Source organism: Acipenser ruthenus, chromosome 45, assembly GCF_902713425.1.
Source record: "Acipenser ruthenus chromosome 45, fAciRut3.2 maternal haplotype, whole genome shotgun sequence".
Lineage (NCBI taxonomy): Eukaryota > Metazoa > Chordata > Actinopteri > Acipenseriformes > Acipenseridae > Acipenser > Acipenser ruthenus.
Genome location: NC_081233.1, coordinates 5,227,182 through 5,246,340, shown reverse-complemented (window position 1 = coordinate 5,246,340; position 19,159 = coordinate 5,227,182). Strand labels below are relative to the sequence as shown.

Genomic DNA, 19,159 nt, shown 5'->3' with positions numbered 1-19,159 from the left:
GCAGAAGCAGAGCCCATCTTGACGGGTGAAGAAGCTGGAAAAAGGTTGGTGATGCTTCCTCTGATCTGCGACTTGCACACTTTCATCCAACAAGTTCCACTGCTTGAGCCTAGACGTCAAAAGCTCGGCATTGGACTTGGTGAGACCAAGATCTCTAATCAAGTCATTAAGGTCTTTTTGGTTGGGGTAGTATGGGTTTCTCTCCTCAGCTCCACCTCTGAAATTGTCATCTGGATCTACAACGTCTTCCTCGCTCTCTGACTTGCTGCTCTCTTCTAAAGACGGCTGCTCTCTCTCCGGAGGAATGGGTACGGGGAGCTCATGGCAGTGTGGCACCGGGGCGATGGATGAAGGAAGGTCCGGATACGTGATAGCAGGTGCATTCTCTCCAGTCCGACGTTTGGAAGGGTCCACCATGCAGAAGTAGCAGTTGCTTGAGTGGTCAGTGGGTTCCCTCCAAATTCTTGGGATAGCGAACTTCATGGCTCTCTTTTCCCCTCTGTACCATCCTACAAAAATACATTTATTTCACCCATGACTAATGTGTAAGAGATTCTCGCAACATTTTTCATATATGATATATTTTTTCAATAACATTGAAAACTGTAAAACATTCTAAAATTAAAAACTTTTACAATTTTAAAAATTTTAACAAATTTTATAACATAAAATTCCGAGCAACAATTGTCCATCTTACCTTCCAGAGTTTTTTTGCAGTGCTCGCAGGTGAAATGAGGTGCCCAGGGTTTGTCTTGATCCCCAACAGGCATGCCGAAATATGCCTTGTAGGCCTCACACATCTTAGCAGATGCTTCCACTGAGTACTTTTTCGCTCTTGTCTTGATAAATTGGCCGCAGACATAGCAAAATGCGTCTGCCGGATGCTTGCAGCCTCTTGATGCCATCTCAGAAAAATGCAGATATGTATCCACTTAGGCAGCTGGAACTAAACTGAACTGGTGGGCTTAAGGCCCCTGTATTTATACTACTATTTATATTACTGGAAAGTTCTAGAAAGTTCTAGAAGTTACTCCAAGTTTACTCAGCACTGAATCTATCTGGAATGTTCTGGAAAATAGGTAAATTTTAAAATATCACTGTCCTGGTCACAAAAGCAAAGTTTGTGGGGAATAATAGCCATTTTCTATACTTTTGAGGCATAAGCAATTAGGAAATAACACTTACTACCCAGGAAACAAAAAAAAAAAAATTGTTAGTGTTGTCAATTTAACTCCTGCTTAAACAGTTTTGTATTGACTTAAGCTGTTTTTTTAATTTTTTTTTAGAGTTGATTTCACAACATTAGTATGGCAAGCCAAATTACCATTTAGAAAGATCTGTAATTCTGTTACTTCTATTTTTAAAGTACTTCAAAGTGTTTTAGAGTGCAATATAAACAATAAAAAAACACGAAATAATCCAAACCTAAAATATAGAAAGAACTTATCAGATAAAAGTTAAAAAGGAAAGATTTTCAATAGACATTTTCCATGTGTGGTTTAACTCACATGAATATCGACACGTGTAAAGCTTCGGCAGAGAAAGCCAGTGAAAATGTCCCAGAAAAGGTCTCAGTATTTTACAGTGAAAAGACTCAATTTCTTGTGAGATTCCAGGAAATGCTTGTGAAACCAACGCCCACCTTCACATTTAAACACAGATTGTCATAAGTATTACTGCTTGCATTTATCATACAGCCATCTGGTGGACATGTGAAAAAGTTCAGTTGAATAAAAGTTGATTGACTAGCTAGCTGAGGTCTGTATCTCCCACTTTCCTTCATTTGCATAGCGTTCAGGGAAAAGTAGGCGTTTCCAGGAAAATGAAAGGCTTTACATGTAAACACAAGAAAGTACTAAGTCCACGTTTATTACACAAGACACAAATGTCAAACACACATGTAATGTGACCTATTGTTTACAGACACATGTGTTGGCCTGCCCTGCCCCTTCAAGTGAGGCCTCCTTCGAGTACCCTTTCCGTGTGTTCCTAGGATTGCATGCTGGTGTTCAGGGCATTGCCAGGGTATTTACAGCTTTGTTATGTTTCTAATTAGTATGTGTGTTGTAGATTTACAGTACAGTCCACTGCAGCCTTGAAACTTTCACACTAAAGAACAGCATCACTCTACCTGGCTATTCTACTGTGCTGCGGTCTGAAGAAGGCGGAAGCTGAAATGTTGTAGCTAATTATTAAAAGAATGAGTTATCAGTTTATCAGTGGCTTTTGTTCTTCATGAAGTATTTCTAGTGATTGATGAGCATCCTGTTGGATCTCATTGGATAGAGAGCAGCTTGCTGTTTTTGTAACAATCACTATAGTACGCAGTACTCCTTGTTATATCTGGAGTTCCACAGAAGAACAGGCATGCTTGTTATCTCAATGCTGTGCTTTATAATCCTCAGTTCTAGCTGCTTGCTATAGAGATGTGTCTCCTAGACTAGATCAGCCAGTGTTTACAGAAGAGCCGTGTCTCCCAGTGGCTTGTATGTGATAGCACTGCAGTGCACTAGAGGGGGCTGGCGCTCAGTAATCCAGAGACACGTTTGCTTGGGTTGCATTGTCTATGGCAGCAGCTAGAAATGTAATTTGTGTTTGTAAAATAGGTGCATCATACATGAAATGCCTGTTCCTTAGAATATAGACTACTATTATTATTATTATTATTATTATTATTATTATTATTATTATTATTATTATTATTGTTATTATTATTATCATTATTATTAGCAGTAGTACTGTTATAAAAGTTTACGACAGTACATTTGCATGGTCATTTTGCAGTTATCTCTTCCCATGGTTAGACATGCATTTACCATAGTTTACCATTTTAAAATAAGCTTTCTATGCTTTCACTGTGCTTTATCACACTTTGCTATGCTTTTACTATGGGGAACTTTTATAAGGCAATTTAATGCTTCAAGTTTCAAGATTCCTGTTAGCTTTTAGAGATCATCTACCATAGGACAATGACTGCCATAGGACAATGACTGCCATAGGACAATGACTGCCATAGGACAAGACTACCATGGGACAATGACTGCCCTAGGACAATGACTGCCATAGGACAATGACTGCCATAGAACAATGACTACCATGGGACAATGACTACCATGGGACAATGACTGCAATAGGACAATGACTGCCATGAGACAATGACTGCCATAGGACAATGACTGCCATAGCACAAGACTGCCACAGGACAATGACCGTTCCATTTGGAACGCAGTTGGCTGAGATCAATAAAAAAGACAACCATTGAATTCCTTTTATTCTTTATTTTGTCTGCTAAGCATACACATTATCATTATCACACGGCTACAGCATTGGACCATGGAACACAATGGGTTTCTTTAACACAGGACAAACTGAGCACAGAATTCCCATTTCTCTGATGCAGTTAGAGGTGTGTGTGCTGGGCTCTGACAGCATTAGGGGGAGCAGTTAGAGGGGTGTGTGCTGGGCTCTGACAGCATTAGGGGGAGCAGTTAGAGGGGTGTGTGCTGGGCTCTGACAGCATTAGGGGGAGCAGTTAGAGGGGTGTGTGCTGGGCTCTGACAGCATTAGGGGGAGCAGTTAGAGGGGTGTGTGCTGGGCTCTGACAGCATTAGGGGGAGCAGTTAGAGGGGTGTGTGCTGGGCCTGACAGCATTAGGGGGAGCAGTTAGAGGGGTGTGTGCTGGGCTCTGACAGCATTAGGGGGAACAGTTAGAGGGGTGTGTGCTGGGCCTGACAGCATTAGGGGGAACAGTTAGAGGGGTGTGTGCTGGGCTCTGACAGCATTAGGGGGAGCAGTTAGAGGGGTGTGTGCTGGGCTCTGACAGCATTAGGGGGAACAGTTAGAGGGGTGTGTGCTGGGCTCTGACACCATTAGGGGGAGCAGTTAGAGGGGTGTGTGCTGGGCTCTGACAGCATTAGGGGGAGCAGTTAGAGGGGTGTGTGCTGGGCTCTGACAGCATTAGGGGGAGCAGTTAGAGGGGTGTGTGCTGGGCTCTGACAGCATTAGGGGGAGCAGTTAGAGGGGTGTGTGCTGGGCTCTGACAGCATTAGGGGGAGCAGTTAGAGGGGTGTGTGCTGGGCTCTGACAGCATTAGGGGGAGCAGTTAGAGGGGTGTGTGCTGGGCTCTGACAGCATTAGGGGGAGCAGTTAGAGGGGTGTGTGCTGGACTCTGACAGCATTAGGGGGCTCCAAATGCAAACGCCTCACCCATCACTTATCATCCCCTTTAAACAGGGACATCCCTGTGTCTACAAACAGAACCAAGACATGTCACTTCCCAATGCAGATGCACTGCAATAGCAGCAATGGGTCTGTACTGGGAATGGTAGCAGCTACAATGGCACAACACATAGTGATGACATCACAATAGCAATGCATTACATTAGTACCAGACAGCGTGTTAATGTGTCAGCACCACTGGGCAATATTAGTTCCATTGTGTTGCCATTGCTGGTAATGCAGAGGTTTATTCAGTAATACAATGGGATTATAATTGGTACCTTAAATGCCACTGCTTTAGATAGGTGTTGGGAGGCTGTGAGAGCTAAACTATTCTGTAGTGCTGACCTGACTGTAATGGAACAGAACTCTGTGCTCAGCTACGTTTCCTGCCATGCATTCTCAAGGTATTGGGGCAGTGGAGGGTAATAAGGCATTGGTAGCTGTTCTGCATTCTCTAGGTACTGGGGCAGTGGAGGGTAATAAGGCATTGGTAGCTGTTCTGCATTCTCAAGGTACTGGGGCAGTGGAGGGTAATAAGGCATTGGTAGCTATTCTGCATTCTCAAGGTATTGGGGCAGTGGAGGGTAATAAGGCATTGGTAGCTGTTCTGCAATCTCTAGGTACTAGGGCAGTGGAGGGTAATAAGGCATTGGTAGTTGTTCTGGTGGCTTGGTTGTCTTGTATCTCTCAGTGAGCTGTGATTCCTGGCTCCTGTTTCTTTCTTCTTGGACTCTACTCGTCCTGCTCACACTGCTGCTCCTTCCTCGATTCCTTCACCACCTGAAACACAAACGCAGCCCCTTAACACACACACGATACCCTGAGAAGATCACAGAGTACAGCTCTCTGCCAAAAGTGAGGAGTGTATTGAGTCTGTGCCCAGAAGTCACCTAACCTCAATATTTTACCATGATTTGTTTTTTTAATATACTTTACATACCTCTGGGCTTCACAGTGCTTAGCCAGGGTTAACCATGCTTTCACTGTGGTTTATTACACTTTGCTGTGCTTTTATATGGGAAACATTTCAGAAGGGTCAATGTAATAATCACCAACTCATTTAGCATGCAGTGTGCACCCTGAAAATATGAAGTTGCTATCTCAGATGGTGTCTCAGATATGTGGCTACTACTTGACCTAGAGAACCATAGAATGAAGCTGTCTGTCGCGCATGAAGTCTCGGTGAGATGAAGTGATGGTAATACATATTAGATAAGATTTACTGGAGTGATTTTGCAAGTTATTCGGATGAGACGTCAAACCGTGGTCCTCCTGTAAGTGATTCTGCAGCAGCAGTTGTTGATGCATAGTTCACCCCCTAGTCTCTGTAAGTCGCTTTAGATAAAAGCATCTGCTGAATGACTAATTCAAAATTCCTGCACATTAGGAGATGAGATTACCTCGTCATCACGAGTCTCGATCGTCTTAATCATCACTGTCCTCTTGCTGTGACTATCCTGGCCATGGTCATAGTCTGAAACAATAAGAGACGTTGAGTTACAGTAGTGAGCCCTGATATCATGACATGCTCTCATCCCAGATCATCCCATTCTCCACACAAACCCCAAACTCTGACACTCACCAGCACTGCGGAAGCTTAGAGAGGCCATGCTGTGAACCGGAATTGTGATCCTGCAACAGAAAAAACAAACACAGTGTGATTCTAAAGCAGTGTCTTCATGGGCACAATTAAAAAGAACTCTTAGAAAGGCGTCCCATAGTAAAAGCACAGCAATAAAGCATAGGTAAGCATTGTAAAGTGTTTTAAAAACATGGCAAACCCTGGTAAATGTGGTACATGGGAAAAGCATTTCAATGAATTAAATTTCAATAAAGACATCGAGAAAGACTTTTGTCTTCGGATTTACAGTGCAGACACTGAGAAATCACCCTGCCCTGACCTGCTCTCCTCTCCTTCCAGCAGCTTCCTGTAGGTGGCGATCTCGATGTCCAGCGCCATCTTCACGTTGAGCAGGTCCTGGTATTCCCGCAGGTGCCGGGACATCTCCTCCTTCAGGTGTCGGATTTCCTGCTCCAGCCGGGACACGTTGTCCTGGTAACCGGCCGCCTCCACGCTGAACTGCTCCTCCATCTCACGCATCTGCCGCAGGAGAGCCTCGTTCTGGGGGAGAGGGAGGGGCTTGTGAGGTTAGACCCCGCCCCTGCGCCGGGCACTGAATATGACACCTCAAATCAGGCTGAAGTGGAGCTGTAACTGGGCAGACTCGTGGAGCATTCATTTTAATGTTAAGAAATGTAAAGTCCTGCATGTTGGGCATAATAATCCAAGTTATAAGTATAAAATGAACAGGATGGAAATGAAGAGTTTGAAAAGGATCTCAGGGTTACAGTGGAGTCATCATTGAAAGTATCTCGCTGTGGTGAGGCAATTAAAAAGGGAAATAGACAAATCGGCTATATTGTGAAAGTGTGGAATACAAGTCTGGGGAGGTTAAGTCTATATAATTCTCTAGTTAGAATACTATGTGCTGTTCTGGTCGCCTCACTACAAAAAATACATCATTGCACTCGAGAAGGTACAGAGACGGGCAGCTAGGCTGATCCCAGGACTTAAGACATGAGCTACGAGAAAAGGTAAAAATAATGAAATCTCATCAGCTTAGAAAAAAGAAGGTAAAGAGGGGACTTGATTGAAGTCTTTAAAATCAGAAATGATCTAGATACAGTGAACCCGAGTCATTACCTCAAATGTAGCACAGAGAGAACAACAAGACAGCATAAATGGAATCTGAGTAAAAGTTTAGAACAGAAGTTAGGAAGCACTTTTTTACACAGAGTTATGAATGCATGGAATAGCCTACCAGGTGAAGTAGTAGGATCTAAAACACTGGGAACATTTAAACATGGTGTGCTAACAACATCTGAGCCTTGATGGGCGAACAGCCTTTTCTCACCATGCCCTTCAGAGCGTCCACCTCACAGGTCAGGCTCTGGATCTGCCTCCGAGACTCATTGGCTTCCTGTTTGGCCTGGCGCAGGGCCTCTCCGTTCCGATTGGCTGAGTCAGTCAGGTCTGCAAACTGGAAACACAAACAGCAGTGAAACATGATCAATGAAGCAGCTGTCATTACTGACTGGGGAACTCACAAGAGTTGCAATATGGGTCAATAATAATAATCTCCAGGTAATGGCTGCTGCCGAGGGTATTACTTCTATTATAAAACACACGCTCTGGTGTAAAAGGGCATTGTTTGTGGTTGTATGTTTTTTTGGATTGGATCGTTCAGGTTACTTGGATGCAGTTCTAAACATGTTTGTCAGAAGAAAGGATGCGTTTGATCTCTTTATATCTGGATGTACTCTGTGTGTTTTAGCTGTATCGGGTGATTCATAAAACGCTGGTATTGTTGTCTGTTTACTTTCTAGTTACTTGAACAAAACTGTAACTAGTTACAGTTTACATTTTACAGAGATATCAGGCTGCATATCGAAATATCCTTTGAAGATCCAGCTGTGGGACCCCCTCGTTCCCTGACTTGCGATGACATGTGAACTGCGTTCGTGTGACATGTAAGGACTGACTTGCACTGTCGAAGTGCTTTCTCATCTCCATGTTATGCATTAGCAAGAGTTTTTTTTCACATTTTGTTACCTGCCTGAAAAAGGAACCATTACAGTTTCAAATTACTGAAAAATGTGATCAGATTGCAGAAAAGTGTAATCAGATTACAGGAACACGTTACATGTGTCAGTCTGTGTCTGTATGCTGTCTGTCTGTATGCTGTGTGTCAGTCTGTATGCTGTGTGTCAGTCTGTGTCTGTGTGCTGTGTGTCTGTATGCTGTGTGTCAGTGTGTGTGTGCTGTATGCTGTGTGTCAGTGTGTGTGTGCTGTGTGTCAGTGTGTGTGTGCTGTGTGTCAGTGTGTGCGTGCTGTGTGTCAGTGTGTGCGTGCTGTGTGTCAGTCTGTGTGTGTCAGTGTGTGTGTGCTGTGTGTCAGTGTGTGTGTGCTGTGTGTGTGCTGTGTGTCAGTGTGTGTGTGCTATGTGTCAGTCTGTGTGTGCTGTGTGTCAGTCTGTGTGTGTCAGTGTGTGTGTGCTGTGTGTGTGCTGTGTGTCAGTGTGTGTGTGCTGTGTGTCAGTCTGTGTGTGCTGTGTGTCAGTCTGTGTGTGTCAGTGTGTGTGTGCTGTGTGTCAGTGTGTGTGTGCTGTATGTCAGTGTGTGTGTGCTGTGTGTCAGTGTGTGCGTGCTGTGTGTCAGTCTGTGTGTGCTGTGTGTCAGTCTGTGTGTGCTGTGTGTCAGTGTGTGCGTGCTGTGTGTCAGTGTGTGTGTGCTGTGTGTCAGTGTGTGTGTGCTGTATGTCAGTGTGTGTGTGCTGTGTGTCAGTGTGTGCGTGCTGTGTGTCAGTCTGTGTGTGCTGTGTGTCAGTCTGTGTGTGCTGTGTGTCAGTGTGTGCGTGCTGTGTGTCAGTCTGTGTGTGCTGTGTGTCAGTGTGTGTGTGCTGTATGTCAGTGTGTGTGTGCTGTGTGTCAGTGTGTGCGTGCTGTGTGTCAGTCTGTGTGTGCTGTGTGTCAGTCTGTGTGTGCTGTGTGTCAGTGTGTGCGTGCTGTGTGTCAGTCTGTGTGTGCTGTGTGTAAGCCAGTCTCTCACCTTGGACTTGTACCACTCCTCGGACTCCTGCATGTTCTTGGCAGCGATGTTCTCGTATTGCGCCCGGATGTCCCGCAGCGCCCCCGTCAGGTCAGGTTTGTGCGAGTCCACCTCCACCTGCAGCTGCTGGGTCTGCACGCTCACCTGCACCTCCTGGATCTCCTGCAGGGACACAGGGCAGAGCTGATCAGTACAGCTCCATTCACCTCAACACCACACACACCATTCACTTCAATACCACACACACCATTCACCTCAACACCACACACACCATTCACCTCAACACCACACACACCATTCACCTCAACACCACACACACCATTCACCTCAACACCACACACACCATTCACCTCAACACCACACACACCATTCACCTCAACACCACACACACCATTCACCTCAACACCACACACACCATTCACCTCAACACCACACATTCTGTTATTAGATTTGAATGAATTCGAGATTCCAGAATGAGATCCAGTAAGATAAATATTGACTCAGGACCACCGGATATGAAAAGCTATTGGACGCCAGATCTCTCAGCGCTTGTTGTGTAATAGAGGATAACCCCCAGACATTCATGCAGTGATTCCACGAATGAGGGGCATCCTCATGAGCGCTTCATGCCAGGGGGCAGGGGGCGCCACTCACCTCATCGTGCATTTTCTTGAGGAACGCAATCTCGTCCATCAGAGACTCAATCTTCCTCTCCAGCTCCAGACGGGACAGCGTGGCGTCATCCACATCCTGCAGGATCAAAGACAGGGATCGGTGAGACAGGGATCAGAGAGACAGGGATCGGTGAGACAGGGATCAGAGAGACAGGGATCGGTGAGACAGGGATCAGAGAGACAGGGATCAGAGAGACAGGGATCGGTGAGACAGGGATCAGAGAGACAGGGATCAGAGAGACAGGGATCGGAGAGACAGGGATCGGAGAGACAGGGATCGGAGAGACAGGGATCAGTGAGACAGGGATCAGAGAGACAGGGATCAGAGAGACAGGGATCAGAGAGACAGGGATCGGAGACAGGGATCGGTGAGACAGGGATCGGAGAGACAGGGATCAGAGACAGGGATCAGAGACAGGGATCGGAGAGACAGGGATCAGAGAGACAGGGATCAGAGACAGGGATCGGAGAGACAGGGATCAGAGAGACAGGGATCACAGATAGGGAGAGGGCAGGGTGTGGAATCACATCCTGCAGGATCAGAGAGGCAGGGTGTGGAATCAGAGACAGAGAGGGTTGAGGGTGTGGAATGGGTTACCTGGTCATGTTGTTGAGGCAGAATCACTGGGATCCTTTAAGACCTGACTTGACACAGTTCTAAGAAGCTTGGATGGGCCGAATGGCCTCCTCTCGTTCGTAAATGTTCTTATGTTCTGATAGCTATAGTGATATTATCAGGAGCTCGCCTATTGACTCCCATTATATTCTGGATGGGACCTTTAACTGTGATGAGATCTCAGGACCTTCTTCTAATCCCTACTACAGGGTCTGAATGAAGCCGGCTGCAGTGTTAGAGATGCAGACTCCGGAATGACTGTATTTATACTTGGCTTCTGTTCACTGGTTATATACATGCAGTTTGTACTGTGCTGTATCGCTGCTCAGCGTGTACAGTGTGAGGCAGCCCGCAGGGCTGTGCTGTATCACTGCACAGCGTGTACAGTGTGAAGCAGCTCGCAGGGCTGTGCTGTATCGCTGCTCAGCGCGTACAGTGTGAAGCAGCTCGCAGGGCTGTGCTGTATCGCTGCTCAGCGTGTACAGTGTGAAGCAGCTCGCAGGGCTGTGCTATATCGCTGCTCATCGTGTACAGTGTGAGGCAGCCCGCAGGGCTGTGCTGTATCGCTGCTCAGTGCGTACAGTGTGAAGCAGCTTGCAGGGCTGTGCTGTATCGCTGCTCAGCGTGTACAGTGTGAAGCAGCTCGCAGGGCTGTGCTGTATCGCTGCTCAGCGTGTACAGTGTGAAGCAGCTCGCAGGGCTGTGCTGTATCGCTGCTCAGCGTGTACAGTGTGAAGCAGCTCGCAGGGCTGTGCTGTGTGGCTGCTCAGCGTGTACAGTGTGAAGCAGCTCGCAGGGCTGTGCTGTATCGCTGCTCAGTGCGTACAGTGTGAAGCAGCTCGCAGGGCTGTGCTGTGTGGCTGCTCAGTGCGTACAGTGTGAAGCAGCTCGCAGGGCTGTGCTGTATCGCTGCTCAGCGTGTACAGTGTGAAGCAGCTCGCAGGGCTGTGCTGTGTGGCTGCTCAGCGTGTACAGTGTGAAGCAGCTTGCAGGGCTGTGCTGTGTGGCTGCTCAGCGTGTACAGTGTGAAGCAGCTCGCAGGGCTGTGCTGTGTGGCTGCTCAGTGCGTACAGTGTGAAGCAGCTCGCAGGGCTGTGCTGTGTGGCTGCTCAGTGCGTACAGTGTGAAGCAGCTTGCAGGGCTGTGCTGTGTGGCTGCTCAGCGTGTACAGTGTGAAGCAGCTCGCAGGGCTGTGCTGTATCGCTGCTCAGCGTGTACAGTGTGAAGCAGCTCGCAGGGCTGTGCTGTATCGCTGCTCAGCATGTACAGTGTGAAGCAGCTCGCAGGGTTGTAATGCTCACCTTGCGGAAGAGGACCAGGTTATTCTCAGCTTCTATTCTCTTCTGAGCTTCATCCTCCAGCCTGGGTGACACACAGAGAGGACACAGTGTTAGCAAATATACAGACACACCCGCCACAGTATCAGGGAGTTCTGATCAGGGGAGGGAGTGAAATAACACCTTCCTTTCTCCCTGAAGACTGTAACTACAACCGAACAGATCTTAATGCCCCAAATGTACCTAAAAACACTAGGTGCATTCCCTCTACCTGCCAGCAGGTGTCACTGTCCGATTGTTTGCTAGTAACACTTTTACTGTTGGCGCGCAAATGCTCACTGCTTTTGTAAAAACGAATACCCTGTAAATCTGCCAGCATTTAAAACATGCTTATCTTTAACTGTAAGTATCTAGCAGCGATTTCTTAGGCAAATGAACCTGGCTTTGTGAATGATATTGAACTAGGACTGGCCTGTAGATATTCAGCTACAGGCAGCTGACAGGTGCAACATTCCTTTGTGTCCTACATGCAATCTGCACAGGCAGTCCAGTTCCCACTGTTTCGGTTTATCTTACGTATCTAAATGCATGTACACATTCAAACTGGCTTCTTAACTCAGTCAAACAAATTGCTGCTGTGACATTTTAACCATAGACCTTTTCTACCATTTCAATGAAGCCTGTTGTTGTCCACTGAATAATAAAACTCAATGACTGGAAAAAAAAGAAACAAGTGTATTCTACTCTGCATAAGAACATCAGGGTGATCGGACTTTACCCAGAACGCAGCATTAATGTTTATAAGACTACGTTTGTACATGTATTTGCTGTAATAATTGAATTTGAGAAGGAACTGTACCTGTACACTGTACAAGTAATACTGTATATTAACAATACGGTGATGCATATTTTAAGCAAAACGTTTAACACTGCACTGCCCTTTAAACAGACACACTTTCTTCTAGTGAATAGATTAGATCGGCCAGGGTGTCCTCAGCTCACCGCCCGCTCCCTGATTTTCCATCATTAAAAACAGAAAACAGCACATCCTTTAACGATTCAGAGCTGAAATGCACAGGGCAAAGTTCCTTCACTTCTCATTTTTTAAATGGTGTTGCTTTGAAATATTTAATGTCTCCCCCTCTATCTTTTCCTTCCTCTTGTTCCGCTTTGACCCCCCTGACCTCTTTAAGTGGGATTGGTGAGAAAAGACTGACCCTCATTGGAATTGCAGATCCATGACCCCCTGCGTCCCTCTCTTCAGAAGGGAACACAAAGCTCCCAGCTGCCCCCTCCCCCGAGCCTTTATTCCACAATCCGCTGCTTTCAACACCCCCACAACCCCAGAGCTCCGGAGACACCACTAAAGCAATGCAGGCAGGCTGTGGAAAAAACACTGAAACTGCAGAGAAGCAGCTCAGAGCAGTGATGCCAACTGGAACAACACATAATACCTATCAACATCCATAAACACCCATGAACTCCCATGAACTCCCATCAACACCCATGAACTCCCATCAACACCAATGAACTCCCATCAACACCCATGAACTCCCAACAACACCCATGAACTCCCATCAACACCCATCAACACCCATCAACACCCATGAACTCCCATCAACACCCATCAACACCCATCAACACCCATGAACTCCCATCAACACCCATGAACTCTCATCAACACCCATCAACTCCCATCAACACCCATGAACTCCCAACAACACCCATGAACTCTCATCAACACCCATCAACACCCATCAACACCCATGGACTCCCAACAACACCCATGAACTCTCATCAACACCCATCAACTCCCATCAACACCCATGGACTCCCAACAACACCCATGAACTCTCATCAACACCCATCAACACCCATCAACACCCATCAACACCCATGAACTCTTATCAACACCCATCAACTCCCATCAACACCCATGAACTCTTATCAACACCCATCAACTCCCATCAACACCCATCAACTCCCATCAACACCCATGAACTCTCATCAACACCCATCAACTCCCATCAACACCCATGAACTCTCATCAACTCCCATCAACTCCCATCAACACCCATGAACTCCCATGAACTCCCATCAACACCCATCAACTCCCATGAACTTCCATCAACTCCCATGAACTTCCATGAACTCCCATCAACACCCATCAACACCCATCAACTCCCATGAACTTCCATGAACAACCATCAAAAGAATTGCCAATGAAATGTTTAATGAAAATCGGTGGAATTTAAAGTGTTAGTATCCTGGTAAAGTGTGTTGAAATGAATGATTTACAGTGTGTGGAAAAGCTTCTTGTGTTCTTCATGCAGGGTTTTTATTTTTACTAAACTTTTTAATTAAATTTGATTAAATCGGGGGTATTTGTAACAAAGCCATCATAAGCAGACTGTGTGGTGTGCAGCATTTCACTGTACATGCAAACTGGGAAGAAATATCGAATATGAAACTGGCCTACACTGCAGGCTAACACCTATCTGTCTGCATGTTCCTGACAATGGTTAAACACTCTAGATGTTTATCAATGGACTAACATTTAAACGACTCAACTATTAACACCCCTACAGCTAGGGCCAAAAGGTTTGCATCACCTAGAATTGTAGGATTGAGACAATTAAAAAAACAAACTATGAGACCTTATTTTTTAAATTTAACATCATGTAATCAAAGAAACTACTAAATGATATCGCAAAACCATAATACTAGTACAGTATTTCATATTAGATTTTGAAATGTCACACTTCTCTATTTTTGTCAGTTTTTTGTTAAGTACATGGAAAACTACAAAGCGGTGTGTAATTCAATATGTTAACGTAACATTATTCAGCAGGTTTTATTCAACATGATGAAGCACAATGAGTTCATTCTATAGGGTGATGCAAATCCTTTGTCTACAGATGACAGTAGCAGACAGTATGCATTCACAGCAGAGTTGAAGTGGAGTCCCTGGTTCTGAACACACCCCTGGTCTTCTAGTTGCTAGGCTGCAGAGTCCAATGGGTTACACAGCAGGACGTCAGACAGGCAGGTGTTGTCTATTATTCATGCAGGGAGCTGAGTGCCTCCTAATGTGACTGCAGTAACAGGACACGTTAACGGGACCTATTGATTTTTCCAGATGCTGTCACAAAGATCATAGTGCCAATTACCAAATTGGTTTAAGGATCTTCGAATAAGAGGCTTTAGAAATACAGCTTGATACGACAAGTGGAATCTCAGCCATTTACTTTCATAGGGAGTCTAAACAAACGTCACTAAGGCTCCCATGGACTGCACGGCGACAGCAGCCTGCTGCCAATGACTGATTCAGATAAAGCGAGACTCTTAACAGGTACTTAACTGATTTAAAAAGGGGAAGACCGAAACACTAAAGAAGGCATGAGCAGGGACCCTGGTACACCCGACGTGCCGGTAGCCGTTGCTTAATGATAACACAAATTTCATACACTTCAAAATACATTCAAGACATGCAGTCACACTGTAGTTACCGTTTATAATATTTCTTACATGGACTTAGTACACAAGTCTGTGAGTGTGAGGATGGAACTCCATACATTAACACTACTTGACAGAGTTGTTTTCACTGTCATAAAATGTACCCTTATAAAACTTTAACATAGCCAACGCACTGCAAAGTGTAATAAAGCATACTGAAAGCATGGTAAAGCATAGGTAAGCACTTTAAAGCACAGAGAGGTATGGTATAATAAAACACAAGGGAAAGCATGTCAAACTGGTAGGTAAATGCATAGTATAACCACGAGAAAGCATGGGGGAAACATGCAAAAGCACAAGGGTATTACAAGGGTACACGGGTGAGAGTATGGGATGGGTCACCTGAATCGCTGGCATCCTTAAAGACAAAGTGTTGAGATCAACCAGGTATATGGGTATATGTCCCATGTGTTCTCCCAGGTATATGGGTATATGTCCCATGTGTTCTCCCAGGTATATGGGTATATGTCCCATGTGTTCTCCCAGGTATATGGGTATATGTCCCATGTGTTCTCCCAGGCCGTCTCCACAGTAAGATGGTCTGTTCTGTCCCCAGATCAGTGAGTGGAGAGACACACCTTTCTTTACTGCAGAGGGAGTTCTGTTCAGTGTATTCCAGACACAGCACTGCAGTGTAACTCATCTCACCTCTGGGAACTCCCCTGCAGAAACGCCTTGTAATCCTGCATCACCCTGTGGCTTTAGCGTTTCATTTATATGCCCACATCTTTTATTAGCACAAAACACCAACTGCAACCGGGGATAAAATAGATGCATTTGGGCAAAAGCACAGTTCATGAGCGTCCACAGCTTTTTGAGAATCAGTATTTGGATTGAATTAAATAAATAATGATGTTTGAATGACACATAAATTCACTGAATGGTAAACTACTGCATCTATCCTGTCGAATGCATGAACTTAAACTGAAGTGATTTGGGCTCTAAGCAATACTATTGCATTGTATTGTATTATCCCCCAGCAGAATATTCTTCAACAGCAGTGCAGCAGTGGCAATACTAGGGTGGGGCAAGGCTAGCACAAGGGCAGCTACAATGGGATCTGTTGTACAATAGATTGGTAATCCAGCACAGTATCTGGCTCCAGGTCTATTGTGTGGATATTGTTATGCTAACAGTTCTGCTAGTTTGTTCTGGGTAATCCAATGGGATTTTAATCAAGTCACCATGCAGACCAGGTCAGGAGTATTGCTAATTTATAAGGTTCTCAAAATGAGACAGAAAAAACATATTTCATTAGATAATTTAGTTGTAAGCAAAGAAATTCAATTTAAAGCTGATCTGAGTTTCTTATAGATCTACATGTTCAAAGACAATCAGAAAGACATCTTACTACCCCAGTCATCTACTCAATTCATAACCTACTAACCTTTCAACTGTTTAAATGTTCTGGGACCAAACACATGTATTCAAGTTCAAGAGGTGCTATTCAATTAATCTAAACTGGTGGGATTACATCTGGACCAAGACTGTCACTTTATTTCCAGGCACACACACACACACACACACACAAACTTCTCTCTCTTTGTCTCTACCTTAGTTTCTCATAGTTGATTAGTTATGATTTCAAAAAAGAAATGAATGAATCATGTATTTTATAATGCTGCTCTATTTGTGAACGTACTGTTTCGTAACACTGCTGTTTGCGCATTATATTTATTATTATATTTTTGAAACTATTCATTAATGTTCTAAAACTTCATTTATATGTCATGGATTGCAACTCCACCTCTGTCTATCTGAAAGCACCCATTTCAATTCAGCTGAATAGAATTCCAATGCTACACGTGGGGACTGTCAGTACCTTTAGCTTAGAGGAGACAAAATAAAAGATTAGTGGACTGCCAGTTTGTGAGGTCCACTGTTACTTGGCTATTCGACTGATGCCACCCCTAGTTTAACTGATGTAATGACACTGACCTCTGCTTCAGCAGCGCCACGTCCTCTGCCAGGTTGTCCCTCTCCACATGGAAGCGGTCCCTCTCCTCCCCCACCTGCTCCAGCTGCCTGCGCAGCTCCCGCAGCTCCTGCTGGAAGAGCGTGCTGGCCCGGCCCGGCTCCTGCTGGCCCCTGAGCTGGCTCAGCTCCCCAGACAGCATGGTGTTCTGCTGCTCCAGGTAGTGCACCTTCTCGATGAAGCTGGCGAAGCGGTCATTTAGCTCCTGCAGCTCCGCCTTCTCGTTGCTGCGGGTCGTCATGAACTCCTGGTTCAGGGCCTCGGCCCCTGCGAAGTCCACCTTGTCGTAGCCGAGTCGCAGGGCCGGGGTGCTGCTGCGGGCCCTGTACGAGACGGAGCGGTGCGAGGAGGCTGAGGTCGGGGAGCTCATGAGCCGCCCCCCGGCTGAGAGGCGGGAGGAGACTGGGGTGTAGGAGACTGGGGAGAACATCGGGGGCGCCCCGAAAGTGCGCCGGTAAGAGGTGGAGGTGGTGGAAGTCCTGTGGTGGCTCATGATGTCTGTGTTGCTCGTGGAGAGAAAGAGAGACTGAAGGATTCAGGATGCTGCTGTTCAGAGGGTTTTATACCCCGTGTCGGTTCAGCCCTCCACTGTGCAGCCACTCCCATCTTCACAACCCCCCTCCCTGCCGCTAGACGATGCCCCCCCTCCCCCTCCTTAAACCACTTCTGGAAAAATCTCCAAACTCCCTTCCACATCACTGCATCACCTCAGTCTTGCTCTCTCCCTCTCTCACACAGGCACACATCTACAAAGCCACACGCTGACACACAGACACTCAAGCAGCTATTAAATGAAAGAGCTCGAAGCTGACATTCTTTGGTATTTCTATCAATATGTGAGCATGAAGTTTTTGATATAATTTGATAATGAAATTGCTACCTGATTCCTTTTGGAACCCTGTGGAATTCTATAGATTTTCATAGAAATGTATCGTAGGTAGAAAATGACAGAAATCTAGAAATAGATACATATTTATATGAGCAGGTGTAATACACAGATACATCTGGATTCAAATGGCAGGAAAAAAAATCTTGTTTTTCTAAAGCAATGTATCATTTCTTTAGGATTTTCTTCTAATGGAGTGTTTTCATTATTAAATGCAAACGGTTACAAACAGAGGCTATGCAGCTTTCTATTGAAATATTTACTATTCCCAGCTTCACTACCGTGGACAACTGATGATGGAGATTGTTTCATTGTTTCCTATAATATAAGTGATAGACACACACCAAAGCCAAACCACAGATTAATTGTATTCTATATCTTACATTTACTGGTACAAATAAAAACACAGCAATGATTCTGCTGTACCGTGATGTAAAATCTCTCTAATCCTTAACTTTAACCCCTCAGTCCTGAATTCTAATATAAAATTTATAAATAATTCAGCACCTCTTACCATTACATCTGTCACTCAACACCCCTTACCATTACACCTGTCACTCAGCACCCCTTACCATTACACCTGTCACTCATCACCCCTTACCATGAACACCTGTCACTCAGCACCCCTTACCATGAACACCTGTCACTCAGCACCCCTTACCATTACACCTGTCACTCAGCACCCCTTACCATGAACACCTGTCACTCAGCACCCCTTATCATTACACCTGTCACTGCACCCCTTACCATGAACACCTGTCACTCAGCACCCCTTACCATGAACACCTGTCACTCAGCACCCCTTACCATGAACACCTGTCACTCAGCACCCCTTACCATTACACCTGTCACTGCACCCCTTACCATGAACACCTGTCACTCAGCACCCCTTACCATTACACCTGTCACTGCACAGCTGTTTCACAACACACACACCCACCCACACACAGGAACTAATTCAAATGTGCTTAAGAATAGTGTAGGAAAGCAAACTGAAAGCATGCATCAGTCCTTATCACTGTCACAAATGACTCCTGTTTAAAAAAAGGATTGATTGATCACAGCGTAGTCATGTCAACCTGTGTGTGAAACCTACTACATCAATAATTTATCAATGACTGACTATTAATCATTCACATATTTTCACACTGTTTTTCAGCATGAATGTAACTTTATTGGGTGTGTTATTTATTACTGTGAAAATATCAGTAACTATGCTCTCCTTTTGTTGTGTTCAGATAATTCCTTCACAGCACGTATGCAATCTTTTCAAAAGGAGCTAACCAAATAATCCCAGTAAATCTTAAATGAGTTCCCATCGATTCAAAGGCCCCACATGTTCCTGCTTATATGAGCGACACACACTTTGTGCTACACTGTATTCA

At 45.2% G+C, this 19,159-nt stretch overlaps 1 protein-coding gene across 1 annotated transcript; it reads right to left on the bottom strand.

The window, feature by feature from the left end:
- Positions 1-3,258: 3,258 nt before the first annotated feature.
- Positions 3,259-17,433, bottom strand: LOC117401067 (peripherin). Its single transcript, XM_059013357.1, has 9 exons — positions 16,852-17,433; positions 11,422-11,482; positions 9,485-9,580; positions 8,831-8,992; positions 7,137-7,262; positions 6,123-6,343; positions 5,804-5,853; positions 5,622-5,695; positions 3,259-5,001 (listed from the first exon to the last, which is right to left on the bottom strand). The coding sequence occupies exons 1-9, from the start codon at positions 17,379-17,381 to the stop codon at positions 4,954-4,956; spliced, it is 1,368 nt and encodes a 455-aa protein (XP_058869340.1). The 5' UTR covers positions 17,382-17,433; the 3' UTR covers positions 3,259-4,953.
- Between the last annotated feature and the right edge of the window lie 1,726 nt (positions 17,434-19,159).